Below are 12,904 nucleotides of genomic sequence, written 5' to 3'. Positions count from 1 at the left end.
AATCCCTGAATCTCCGCACACTTTTCCCCGCTTTCCAAGCACTTCAAACAAGTGCACCCTATTTGTCAGACAGTCACTATAGAAAATTGGTGTCACTTATTAGAGTGAGTTTTAGAGATGAGGATTCCAGTTAATGTATTATATTGACCAGTTAATTTTCTACATGGATTATCTTTTTTTGAGAGATGTTTAAACCAGTTTACATAGAGGAACCAAAATCCGATGAATGGTATGATTGTTTCATCCAGAGCGTTAGAATTGTCTAATAATTGTTTTTTGACACGCCCGGTATTCAGTATTTTCTGTTTCAATCGTACTGTATGTAACCTGAGTTTGACAAGAAAACATTGCATTCAATTGATGGCTGACTCTTGCCAACCACAATCTCCTCACTCGCTCTTAAAGGCTTTGCAGCTGCAGCAATTTTCCTTTCCCCCTCAGTCTGCTTCATCTCCTCTTCTCCACATGCCGACTGACACCATAGTTGTGGTCGTTCCTCCACATCAGCATTGCTGACAGCTGCTCCACGCATCAGCCACTACTTGCAACAGGCAGCCGGCTGAATTTCTGGGGTGTGCATTTAACAGCTTTTCTCCTCATAAAATGCACGCTGATGTTTTACACAGTGTAATTTTGACCCAAGTGGCGCTTCGTCAATGTTAGGATTCCTTTGCGGCAAATAACATCCAAGTGGCATTTCCAGGGTGGAATTGGAAGGAATGTGACACTCACTTATAGTATGACACTCAACAGCCACAACTTTAGGTGTTGCACTGATAAAATATCATTCACATTTTTTGTGCTTTGGAATTCTCCAGCTCTGTGTAAAATTCTTAGCCAAGGGCTCTGCCTAATTTATGACACCAGGCCACAACGTGTAACTACAGAAAGTTCTCCCGCCTCCTCACGCTCTCTTCCTCCTATTTATATGCTCATGTTGGTTGTTTAAAAGTGCCTTGCTCTCTTTCCTACACAGTTTTTTTTTTCTTCATGAAAGCGCACCACCCCAAATATGGACATCATGCCAGGGTGAAGATCGGGGGAGCTGAGCAGACCACTTCTTTGGTGAGTGCATTGATAGGGTGAAGTGCGGGTAAGTGATAGTCGTGGAGACGGGATGGGGTGCGCGCAGAGTGGTGAGTGGAGAGGAGATGGATGAGAGGCGGAGGATTGGAGGACCTGTGGGCAGGTTCTGTTGCACTTTACATCACTCCCCATATACAGCCTAACATCTCCACCACTCTTGCTCCAACCTTCTTCAAAGCGCTGACAAAAACCTTCTCCTCGCATCTCGAGCCACGCGAGGACTTTGGAAGAAAGAGCTCGTCATCTCACCAAGCCGGATCCCAGCAAGCAGCCGTCATGGAGGCCATCAAGAAGAAGATGCAGATGCTGAAACTGGACAAGGAGAATGCCATCGACAGGGCGGAACAGGCCGAGACGGACAAGAAGGCGGCTGAGGACAAGTGTAAACAGGTGAGTTTGTGAAGGGGACATATTGAACACATTAAGACTGCATTCAATATTAAATCAAATTTAAAAAAATGATTAAAAATAAGTAAGGAAACAAATATTTTTGTCAAAACATTTCCTTATCGCACACATTGCAACAATATAAACAGGCTGTTTTCTTGCCGCTTGTTGCTCGGCAGAATTCAAAGGCCTCTATCAGAGGGCCATCAGGAATAGGAAGTCAGACAGACAAATACTAAGAAAATGACACCATAATGAAAGCTGAAATGTCACAAAAACGCATCCCCAAAAACTTTTAATGCAAAAGAGAAACAATGTTCTATCTTGTTTAAACAGTACGTTGATGAGCTACAAATGGGGTGGACTACTTTGCGACAAATGTTTATATTCTGCCATCGAAATATTCATCTCATCTCATTGTTGACGCTAAAAGCACACGTAGCTCAGAGGAGACCTTCTGGAAGCACTTTTCTCGTGTATTTACATTCCCTCGTGTTCATTTACTCTTCCCTATTGCATGTCTTGGCATTTGGCCTGTCGGCGAATAGCGCAGTGCAGCCAAGTAAAACAAAGATGGAAGCTTTTTTTTCAATTGTACTCACGCTTGCTATAAAATATCGAATAGGAACACGAGACGGATGAGGACAATAACACAGCGTCCTGTAGAGCCAGTTTAACACGTGGATCCAACACACAAACATGTGACTGTTGAAAGGTGACAGTGACATATTTGCCACATACTCTGCTGACTGTAAGGGGGTTGTCTGCTGACCGATAACGAAACTAATTTTGGACACTGAAGTGGGGACAATGATTGTGTTCTACAAAAGGGAAACACTTATCTTAGTGTGGGCATTGGGAGGGGTAATGAGTCAACAGCAAACTATTTTAATGTACACCAAATATCGAGTTGATATTACTTGATTGTGTTAATGCTGTTATTCGGATTTTTATTCTCTACGCTTTTCCGGCGTGCAAAAACCCACATAATAAAGCCGATTTACACCGTTCAAATTTCAATGTGCTTCAAAAATTCACGCCATCCTGGGTATATATCATCTGATTCCACGTCATTGACAGTTTTCGCACAATTTATAGTTAAATATCAACTTTTTCCTATTCATTTTCAATGGGAGATGCATTAAAAAATTTCAAAGTACTTTCCATTCATTATCAGCTAATACTGCTCGGTGGAAGGTATTGTTTAGTATCCAGAAGATCATGGGTTTGAATCCTACCTCCAATTGTTCATAGCAGCAATGTTCCAGTAGTTAATCCAAAAGACTAGTGAGTTTGTTGCAAGGGTTCAAATACCACCTTCGACTGATTGCGATTGAAAAAAAATTTTTTTTCATTTATTATTCACCTACAATTGATCATTTGTCATTTTCACTCAATTTATCTTTCATTATCCTTCGTTTAACACACATTATATTTAATGCATTTAATTAAAATTTTAATGACGCATTTACTGGCATTCAGCAAGACATCCTTCAATACCATTTCACAACACTTCAATGTTAGCTGCAAGTCCATTGTGGCTCAGTGGCTACTGCAGCAAAGCATAGACCAGTGAACGGGAGGCGAGGGTTCGAATCCCACCTTTTCTTTTGTTTTATTTATCATTTAACTGAAATTAATAGTTCGTCAATTTCACATAATTGTTCTTTCAATTTATTCACAAGCATTCCACATGCATTCAAATATTAGCATTCAGCTTTCAGCATTCTCAAGTTGTCTCGTTGCCCAAAATATATTGGCTTATTAATTAGTACATGCAATTTCAAATAATGCCAATTTTGATTATAAGCCAAAGTCAAAATCAATGTGAAATGCTACTTACATCCCATGAGGCATTAGAACTATATAATATAATGAAAGAAAAATATACCCCGGTTACCAATCCAGGGTCTACCCCTCTTCTTGTCCAAAGTCAGCTGTAATGGGCTTACCTGAGACGCGAGTGATTGAGAGCAATAGAGTAGCCTACTAAATTTGACATTTTCATCTCCAGCTGGAAGAAGAGCTGCTTGACCTCCAGAAGAAGATGAAGCAGACAGAGGATGAACTGGACAAGTTCTCTGAGGGCCTGAAGGACGCTCAGGAAAAACTGGAACTGTCTGAGAAGACAGCTGCAGACGTGAGTGAGCACGCACACACGCACACACGCACACACGCACACTTAGTTACAAAGTAAGGGTCAAATAACTTTCGCATCACTCAACTCCACTCACTTTCCCTTCATGTTAATAACTTACTGAGTCTACACTCGGCTCACGGCAAAGCCCAATTGAGCGCTGCCATTCCGCAGCTGGACACTGGAACGCTTTGAAACTCTTCAGACACTTTGCGCATTCCTGTACAGCCACTCCTGAAAGATGAGCGCTCACTTCTATTAAGACACACATGCGCACAAACCACATCAACGGTTCCCATTTCAGTTTTCTACATTCTTCTTTATGTTCTTCCACCCCCAACAAAAACACATGGAAATTGGACACGTCTCATATAAAAACGTATTTTGGTATAGAAACAAATCAAAACAAATGTTTAACTCACCATTATGCTGATTCTAGTTGTCATTTCGTTTCCTTTCGCCCTGCACTTGTTTTTCCTCAATGAGCTGGTCCCATGTCCGGCTCAGGCTGTAATCTTTCCTCTTTCATAACGCTCCAGAGGCTTTTCTTTTAATGTCAGGTACTTGGGCTCCATGTTCCCACGCAGTTAATGGCTTCATGCCCCATTTGCGAGTCTGTCTTTACACATTACACAAAGCTGGTTTGGTACGTGCAAGTCAACTAGCAATAAACCAGCACCTCAAACAGGAATATCAATATTGTCTCGAAAATATTGTTTTCGTTAAGTTGTCGGCTCTTATGCTGTCTCATTATTCACTCCATTGCTCTTTTTTTCCCCTTTTTTTAAAGAAGCTGTCAAACCACATTTGGGTTTTTACATGTTTGCTATTTTGTGTGTGTATCATTTGATGGCGATGAGCATTGTGACAGAGGCACTGGATTTTCAAAATAAAATTTATTTATTTCTCCTTGCACACAAAGAAATGCTAGTAATATTTAATCAGATTTTATTCGCTCCAAGCATGATTTCTTTTTTTTTAAGTTTAAATTTAGTACATGATGAAGACAAACTTCCGTAACAGAATGTCATAATTCACATCACCAATTTCAGCATATTGGCAACTTTACAAAGCAAACGACAGAGGTGATCAATCCAAACAAGCAAAGTTTTTATAAGAGAACCATTAAACACATAAAAAAAAAAAAAAGCCCTTCACAGGCTCATATCACCAGTAGGCGCTCAGTCATGTAAGACAACTGAGTAAACACTGTGGAGAAAGAAGCATAGAAGACTCTGTTGGGGGATATCCCGGGGAAATGCGGTGTAGCAGGACACACAAAGGAAAGGGAAGTGTGTCAGTAAGTCACGTCGGTTTTAAGCTGCTGCTCTGTTTGAATAAACTCAAAGAATACTTCTAAGAGCTCTTAGTTCCATTTGATGCCTTCTGATATTGATAAAAAAAACGGCTAGATTTTGCTGCTTAACTCATATTCCACTAACGCAATATTAACCAAAATACCGTATTTAGACTAGTGAGGCTGCATAGAATATATTTGTCAAGAAATTTTTTGGGGGGTGACTTCCTCTTTAAATACATCTGAGTGTGCAGCGAGAGCTGTTTTGTTTGTTGTGGGTTGACTGGTGACCAATAAACAGTAGTCCACCTTTTGCCCAAAGTGTTGCTCAGTGTTGGTGTTAGTGTACACGGGTTATGGTATCTTTGTTGTCTCCAGTGAGTGAGGACACCATTCAAACGCGGGTCATTACAGCTGACTAACAAGTCAAGCATCCATGCATTCCACAGATCTCAGTATCAGTAGCACAAAAGCTCGAGAAAGGAAGGACACGGTGGCATCAAAGCTAATGATAGCAGCAGTGAAAACAATTACTTCTTCAGGGGCACGGTGATGGGAGAAGTGGTGGTGGTGGTGGTGGTGGGGGGGGGGGGGTGGCTGCTCTGGAATTTCAAGAATGCAGCTAAGGCAAACAGAAAAGCCAGCTCTCCTGTCTCCAATGAAATCTACGCTTCCAGCATTTCCGTTGCAAATCAGACAAAGTAGCTGATGAGGCTGACGAGGCTGACGGCTCTTCTCATGCTCGACAGTGAAGAAAGACGAGCATCATGTGTATAAGCATGCAGCTTGGAATAAAAGTTGTACAACTGAGCAGCCATGACAGGGCCACGTACCGCTTTCCATTCATTTTTTCATTTTTTTCCTTCTTTTTTTCATTTATTATCAGATGTACTGTATTATGTTTTATGTGTAAGCTTACGCACATCTTTGTTACATCACTGTTTTCATTTATTAATTGCTCTGCTGTAATAAAGTTCAGTTGAGACCCCTTCCCTATAGGCATTTTGATCAAGTAATAAAAAAGGTGTCAAGAAAAATGTTGCCACCGTTTTTTTTTTAGCCTTAGTTAATCATTGACATGCTCACTGAACTGAGGTCTCACAATACGCTTCCACTTGGAGATTAAGTCTGTCGAGCAATGTAGCATTAGACATTATTAAATACTACTAACATGATTTAATATGTCATTTTGCATTATTGTAAACAAATGCAAACTCCCCCCCCCCCAAATGGGTTGTTTGCAATGGAAACTTTATTTTATTTTATTTTATTGTCCAAAAGTACAAATTGTGAAATTGTTAAATTAGCCAGTGATCAGTGACTTCAGTCACTAGTGCAATTCATTTGCAATCTGGACATCACATCTTTTGCTCTGAGGGGAATTCTTAGATTCTCCAGAAGTCCCTGTAAAACCACAACGTTTCTTGATGTGTTGATAGTGGTTTTGTGTGTGTGTGTGTGGGGGGGGGGGGGGTGCAAAAGTCACAAAGGGAACACTGAGTAGTCGCTCGCTTTGTGTCAGAGCCCTCATTCGTAATACTTTTTCCAACAGGGATTGGAGACGCATCTGATGCTGCTCCACTGTAAATTTCAAACTTGAAACCTTCAATCCTATATAAAATCGCAACAACAGTATGCAACTGAACAGTGTATCTTTTTCTAATAATGTCACAAAAACATTACACAAATACTATAAAATGCTACACTGTATAATTAATAAGTACAGATGGCAACAGGCGTCTTTTGCTTAAACTTGGCTTGCTCTGGACAAACCAATCAAGACTGAAAAATCTTGACCTCATCAAGAGCCAGCGCTCTGACTGTGTGTGGGGAAACGGGACAAGGGATGCAAATTAGTCGTACGGCTATAATCCCATACATATTGACATTTGTAAATGTTCATTAATATGTTTTGTCTCATTTTTAGAAATAAACAAATAAATGAAATGGACTGAAATTAAATTTTAAATCTGATTGGTTAACGAAACAGTCCCAGTGCTAACATTCTCATACAGATGCAGAAACAGTCCAGTCAGGAGATATGAATACATCGTTGGCAATAGAGACTTAAATCCAGCAGACAAGAGCTTCCAGACTGTAATTCATACTTTACATCCGGGCATTTTCTTTACAAGCCCCATAGACGTGATCACATCAGTCAAAGGGGTCAACTTTTAGGCCCCGCCCCCTGTGACATCACCATCCAATCATGTCTCTCCTCCTCCGGCCTCCACAGTGTGACTCTCTCCTCCACTCAGCTTTCTTTTATCCCTCCAAGTGTCCGTACCAAAAAAATTGCTACATTCCCAAGGACGATTTACCTTTCGCGCCCCTCTCCATGCCTTTCAGCTTCCATTCATTCTTCAGCGCCGAAAGAAACATTTCGGGGACCACTTGAGCATTCCTACTTCCTGGTTATATCACTCATTTTTGTTGAACTTGAACGGCTCCGTTGTCGATACTTCGGACGGACTTTTTTTTTTAATTCAGAAGTTCGAGTCAAGTGTTTTTCCTCGTTCAGAAGTCACATTTTAGAACAAGACCCATACAAACAGGCAGGGTTTAGCCATTTTTTTTGGCATCGTTTCCCCCCTTCCGTCCACGTGTAGTGTAAAGTTAAGTCGTAGAATTAGTCGAAAATGGCAGGTTTGAACTCTTTGGATGCTGTCAAGAGGAAGATCCAGTGTTTGCAGCAGCAGGCGGACGACGCCGAGGATCGGGCGCAGATCCTGCAGAGGGAATTGGACAGCGAACGAGAGCTCCGGGAGAAAGTGAGACAATCAAGTTCTTGTCCTTTTCCACCACGTTTATGTCGCATTAAGAGTGGTTATTTTTAGATGTTGGTTTGTAACATGTCGTAGCGAACCGTTCGGCTATGTGTGCGTCCGTTATTCAGCTATAGCTGTAGAATGAAGGCGAAGAATAAAACCGTGCAATTGATTGGTTGCCGGGTGTGATTGTGCCACAATGCAAGGCGTTGGTCCCTTTCGGGGGGGAGTTTGGATTGGATTCCTGCGGGTCTCTGCGCATGCGCCACGCGGTTTGATGCTCACTGCTAAGGGCTTTTTTCCTTCCTTTTCATATATCCTTTTAGCAATCAACATTGTTTAAACAAAACTGACGTTTGAGTACTTGCTGATAAGTGCCAATGTTTGTTTTGTTCAATTAAACAAGCTTACTTTTCACACTGACTGAATAAGTACGTTTGTGACCAAATTGCGACAAGATCATTTATTTCAGTACAGTATTCATATTTTGTTATATTTTTGTTTGGTGGTTGGTTACCTGTGATATTTTTACAACGCAAAGTAGGTACCTTGGCTCAACAAAGATTGTTTTCCAATTGATCTAACATTTACTCTCCTAAATAAAAGCTCAAGTTATTAAATAAGTCTTATATGATGCGCGTACACTGATGGGTTTATATAAACGTATATTGATTTCAAGCCAGGTTTACTCTCCATCACAAGATCTCTTCACCAGAGATCTTGCACTGCAGAGATACAGACTCTGTATCAGAATGTCGCGTTTAGACGAGTGGGGGTGCGTGCATACAACATATTATTCTAAATACACGTTTTTGGTTGACTTCCCTTTTTTAAGTTCGGGCGTTACGAATGTTTGCAGAAGTGGTTGTGCATAAAAAAGCAATGAAAAAGTACAAATAGAGCATGGAATAGGATAGCTGTTTGCCAACGTGCATGGTTGCGCTGACTAACATTACCGCTACTTGGCTAATGCCTATGTACCAACCAAATGCTAACTAATCTGAAGCAGTCAAACTCAACCGTTTTTAAATGGTTTCAAAAATGTATGTGTACATGCCGAGTAGGGTGACTGACCGGAGAGGGAACAAATCAGCACAACTGACTTGAGGTTATGATGTACATAAACAAAACACGCATGTTAATGAGTGTACATCGAGTCTGAAAAAAAAAAAAACTGTGTCCATTTTATTTCATCAAACGATAAGTTGATATAGTATGTGACAGGGCTACATAAAATTTTTGTTATAACTAGCAGGACACCTGACCTGCCTCACCGTTGTAATGTTCAGGGTTCGAATGTGGGCTCGGGCATTCCTGCGTGGAGTTTGCATGTTCTGCCCACGCTTGCTTGGGATTACTTTGACTTCCAACCAGGCAAAATTGTCCATAGGTATGAATGGTGGTTAGTTTATCTGTGCTAACGATTTTCTGACAACTAGTCCGAACATAAGTGCTATAGAAAATAGATGAATGAGTATTACAGTAGTGTTGAAATTGGCTCTTGCCATACCCCTAAATTAAGGCTCTGCTTACTTAGTATACAAAGAAATGGGCTTGAATGGTTACTTGCAAAATCATCTCTTGGTATGATCCTACACTGACACGACTAGTTCCACAAATACTTCCTCAGTCAAGAAGACGGACTGTGTCGCAAGTGACCCTTTTTTTTTTGTGTGTGCTACCTGCCTGCCTCTTGACACGACTCACATCAGGGTTTTATAAGCTCACAGTAGAAGAGTCAGAAGAATGGAAACGCTTAGCAAGCACACTTGGGTAACACACTTGTTTCGTTTATGGCATCTAGCAGCGTAGGGGCGGCTTAATGATTCGGCGAGTGGGAGGGGAAGGTGTTGCCATTAAAGATACGAGAGATGATTCGGTGAAATGGCCTGCTTGGCCTTCACGCTGTCTGGATGCAGAACTGTACAAACTTTCTGATTGTGGGCAACATTGCGACCAGGGATTGGTGATGTTAATTGAGTTTTTTTGAGTGTGGCTATAGGTCAAATGAACAATTAAACCTTAATTCCTCGACCACCAAGTATGTAGTACCAAGAATAGGCCGTGACAAACAACATGGTGCAACAAGGCTTCCAGACTGCTGTTAAATACAAATAAGTCATTGTAGACAAATCTACAGTATCTTTTAGCTTATCTGGAAACTACACTGTGGTTGCAAACTCTTCTTTTTGCAGTTTTTTTTTTTGGTGGTCAATTGTGTTCCAACTCAAACTACTAACAGCACGACCTTCAGAGACATTCCTCAATGAGCCTATCGTTCAGGTTCACATCACGAGAATGGAATTTGTGGCTCGGTGAAACTCGATTTAACCAGATATATTTGTGATTTTAAAAATAAACACGTTTTTCATTTTCCAAGATGATCAAGGAGGGAAAACAAATCTATCTTTAAACACAGCATACCACAAGATAATCTCTCAGGAAAATCTTGTAGAAACGTCTGAGAATCGGGACTTGCATAGAATGGAAACGGCAATTTATTTTTTTATTATAAATTTTTGACTCGACTTGAGAGAGTCCAAACTGCACCCCAATTTCCTTCATGACATGAATTGATATTTTCAGGACTGTCCGATTGCCCTCTTTTTTTTTGTTTATAAAGTTGAATGGAGCGTCCTTTTGTGTGACGGAGTGCTGCGATACCACATGTGAATAATTAGGACAACCTGGAGTTATTCCTTGGCACAAACGCGCTTTCATTGGAGCACACAGGGAGATCAAAAGAGAAGAATTGCTGAGTGTGTTCATGTAATGCATCATTGTTTCACAACGTGGACACAAGGGACAGACGCTGCATTTCTGGCTAAAAATGAAATGTACTGGCTCTTTGTTATTTTCACTTTTTGTGGTTTCAGGCTCTTTGCTAGTGTTGCTGTCCAGTATTGCAGTATTTGACCTGAGTGCTTTTATCATTGTTAAACTGTTTGAACATCTGTTTTGACTTCTGTATAAGCTGTTGTCCGTTGGTTATTTATGGATCGAAACCATACTTCCTGTTTTATTTTATTTTTATTTTTTTAATAAATAACCTAAAGCTGCATTTTGTTTACCATAAAGCATGCATGCTTGAAAAACTTTGACTGCCCTACCCAGGATGTCGCCTGCCAAATCTGGCCTGCACTTCCTGTCACTGTGGGCCCAGTTTCACAGGAAGATGAAGTGTGTGCAATGCACTGCGGGTTTAGTAAACGGAAGAAAAAAAAAACAGCCATTCATTTAAAGCTCTTCTCTTGCGCACTGTCTCTGATGGTCTGTACAAGAAAAAAAATATATCCTGCCGCAACTGGAAAGATCAAGTTTTATTCCACACATTCATCTTTCCTTTTCAACACTTGGCAGCTACTCTACCCATAATGCACCTTGACTGCCAGTAGTCAGGCTTGAAATTTGGTAGTGGAGTTCCAGTAGTGATGAACGCCGCTGTCATATTGAAGACGTCTGGTGTCTTCTTCAAGCCGGCGGATGGTTCTGGTTAAGCGGGGTGAAGTCATTTAGAGCAGATTATTAGATTTTTCTGCAATTTGTAGTCTTTCAGTGCGTATAGTCTCTTCTTCTTCTTTTTTTTTTTTTTTTTACAGGGTTTGCAAATGCAACTGATTGCTTTCTTTTTGGCAGGGGCATTCTGATTACGTAGTGACCTCAGAGGAAGCAGCTATCAGAGAGACACCTTTGCCATTTTAATTTCCTTGTACTTTGAACTTTTTGTTTTATTGTTCGGCAGCCATTTGTCCGTTAGCTGGTCACGACAATGCCAATAACATTGCATCGACATTGACTCCAAAGTTGAATACAGCCTACCCTGTGATGTTGGTTGACTTCTAGTTTCTTCAAATTTAGATTTGTCAGATTTTCAATCAATTTGAATTCAATAAATCTGTTTTGAAAACTGACAAACAGGCAAGTAGTAACTAGCTAAAGTAGTATTGCAGGCAACAGGGGCTCCAGGTGGTGGAGTGGTACCGTCACTTTCCTACGATGCAGGTTGGCGTGGGTTCGCTTCCCCGCCTGGGTGACCATGTTTGTATGTGTGTGTGTGAGGAAGAAAAAAAAAAAGTACTGCAGGCAACAGATGAACTCAAAGACAAGCCACCAATCACAAAAGATCCAGCAGGAAGGGGAACAAAGAAAACAGGAAGTAGAACAGTAGCCAAAATAAAACCAGCGACTTAACAGAACCAACATTTCTGTTTAGTCAGCCACGAGGGAAAGCCAGGGAAACACGTGCGGGGTTAATCCAATGAAGGTTCGCTGGATTCCAAGTTTTCGAAAATTCAGAATTTAATGGTTCCACTGTACTAAACGTTTTGAAGAATTGAGAGTGGATAGAATTACAAAGTGATGAGTGCAATGGCCCCATAGCACTCTTGCTCAGTATTGTAACAATTCCAGTTATTTGCGTCACTATCAATCATTTACGCCCAAGAATATGCAGAAGTGGGTTGAAGAATGCCAGGCTTTTCCATCATAAGCGCGACTTTCCTCACTGCTTGGCGTGTATAAATTGAAGTTGTCATCACGTCTGCTGCAGCGGGCTTCTGCTCCTCTCACGCTCCACATTCTGTGGAAAGACTGACTTCCTGGTTGCTGTGTTTTCTTTGGAATTTATCCCAGGGACTAGCTCAACTTTCCAAATATAACGCATATCGGCGGCGTATCGTCAGCGGCAGGCCTTCTGGGGAACACTCCCACGTCGGTGGCTTTGTGGCGGCGAGATAATTATGTGATTATGCCGACCAAGACTGTGTGATTTAGTTGAAATGATCTGTGCAGTCTGTGCCAACAAAAGCCAGATTTACTCTTAAGGATAAAGATGTTTTTAGCTGACCGAATATAAATAATGACCAAACAACAATTGGCAACAAATGTTACTGTAGCAAATGCAAGAAGTCCTCAACTATTATCATATTTATCCCCAATGCCTTGTCAGCAGGTTTAGTATCAATTTGTCATGTAAAAGCAACCCTGCTACATTTAATTGCAATATTTAGCCAGAAAGGCAGTGTTGAAATTTAATCGTGGTTTATCAATACTTTGGCGACCTTTTAAATTCAATGGTGCTACAAAGCCATCGCAAACTGCTTGCAATGTTTCATAGCCTACCTTGTTTACATCGTTTAGATAACCTGGATGCAAATCACCACTCACGACTCACAATGGTATTTAGTCAGTGCCCGAAAGAGGCATGTAAAATGTTTTATTGCTGGGTTG

The 12,904-nt window shown here is 40.9% G+C and overlaps 1 protein-coding gene across 3 annotated transcripts in view; it reads left to right on the top strand.

The window, feature by feature from the left end:
* Positions 1-1,089: 1,089 nt before the first annotated feature.
* The window catches only part of tpm4a (tropomyosin 4a), a 21,924-nt gene continuing 10,109 nt past the window's right edge, over positions 1,090-12,904 (top strand). Inside the window, exons 1-2 of one of the 3 annotated variants that reach the window (XM_086089298.1) lie at positions 1,090-1,476; positions 3,488-3,613. In XM_086089298.1, coding sequence (XP_085945424.1) covers positions 1,156-1,476; positions 3,488-3,613 — 447 coding nt within the window. In that variant the 5' untranslated portion in view covers positions 1,090-1,155. Of the gene's footprint in view, positions 1,477-3,487; positions 3,614-7,138; positions 7,679-12,904 lie in introns of those variants that run through there. The other 2 variants (XM_086089297.1, XM_086089299.1) reach the window with 2 other exon arrangements.

Source organism: Leptonotus elevatus, chromosome 11 (genome assembly GCF_054856555.1).
Source record: "Leptonotus elevatus isolate MCC_2025b chromosome 11, RoL_Lele_1.0, whole genome shotgun sequence".
Taxonomy (NCBI): Eukaryota; Metazoa; Chordata; class Actinopteri; order Syngnathiformes; family Syngnathidae; genus Leptonotus; species Leptonotus elevatus.
Note: the sequence above shows the minus strand (reverse complement) of the source record. Positions and strands in the feature narration are given on the sequence as shown.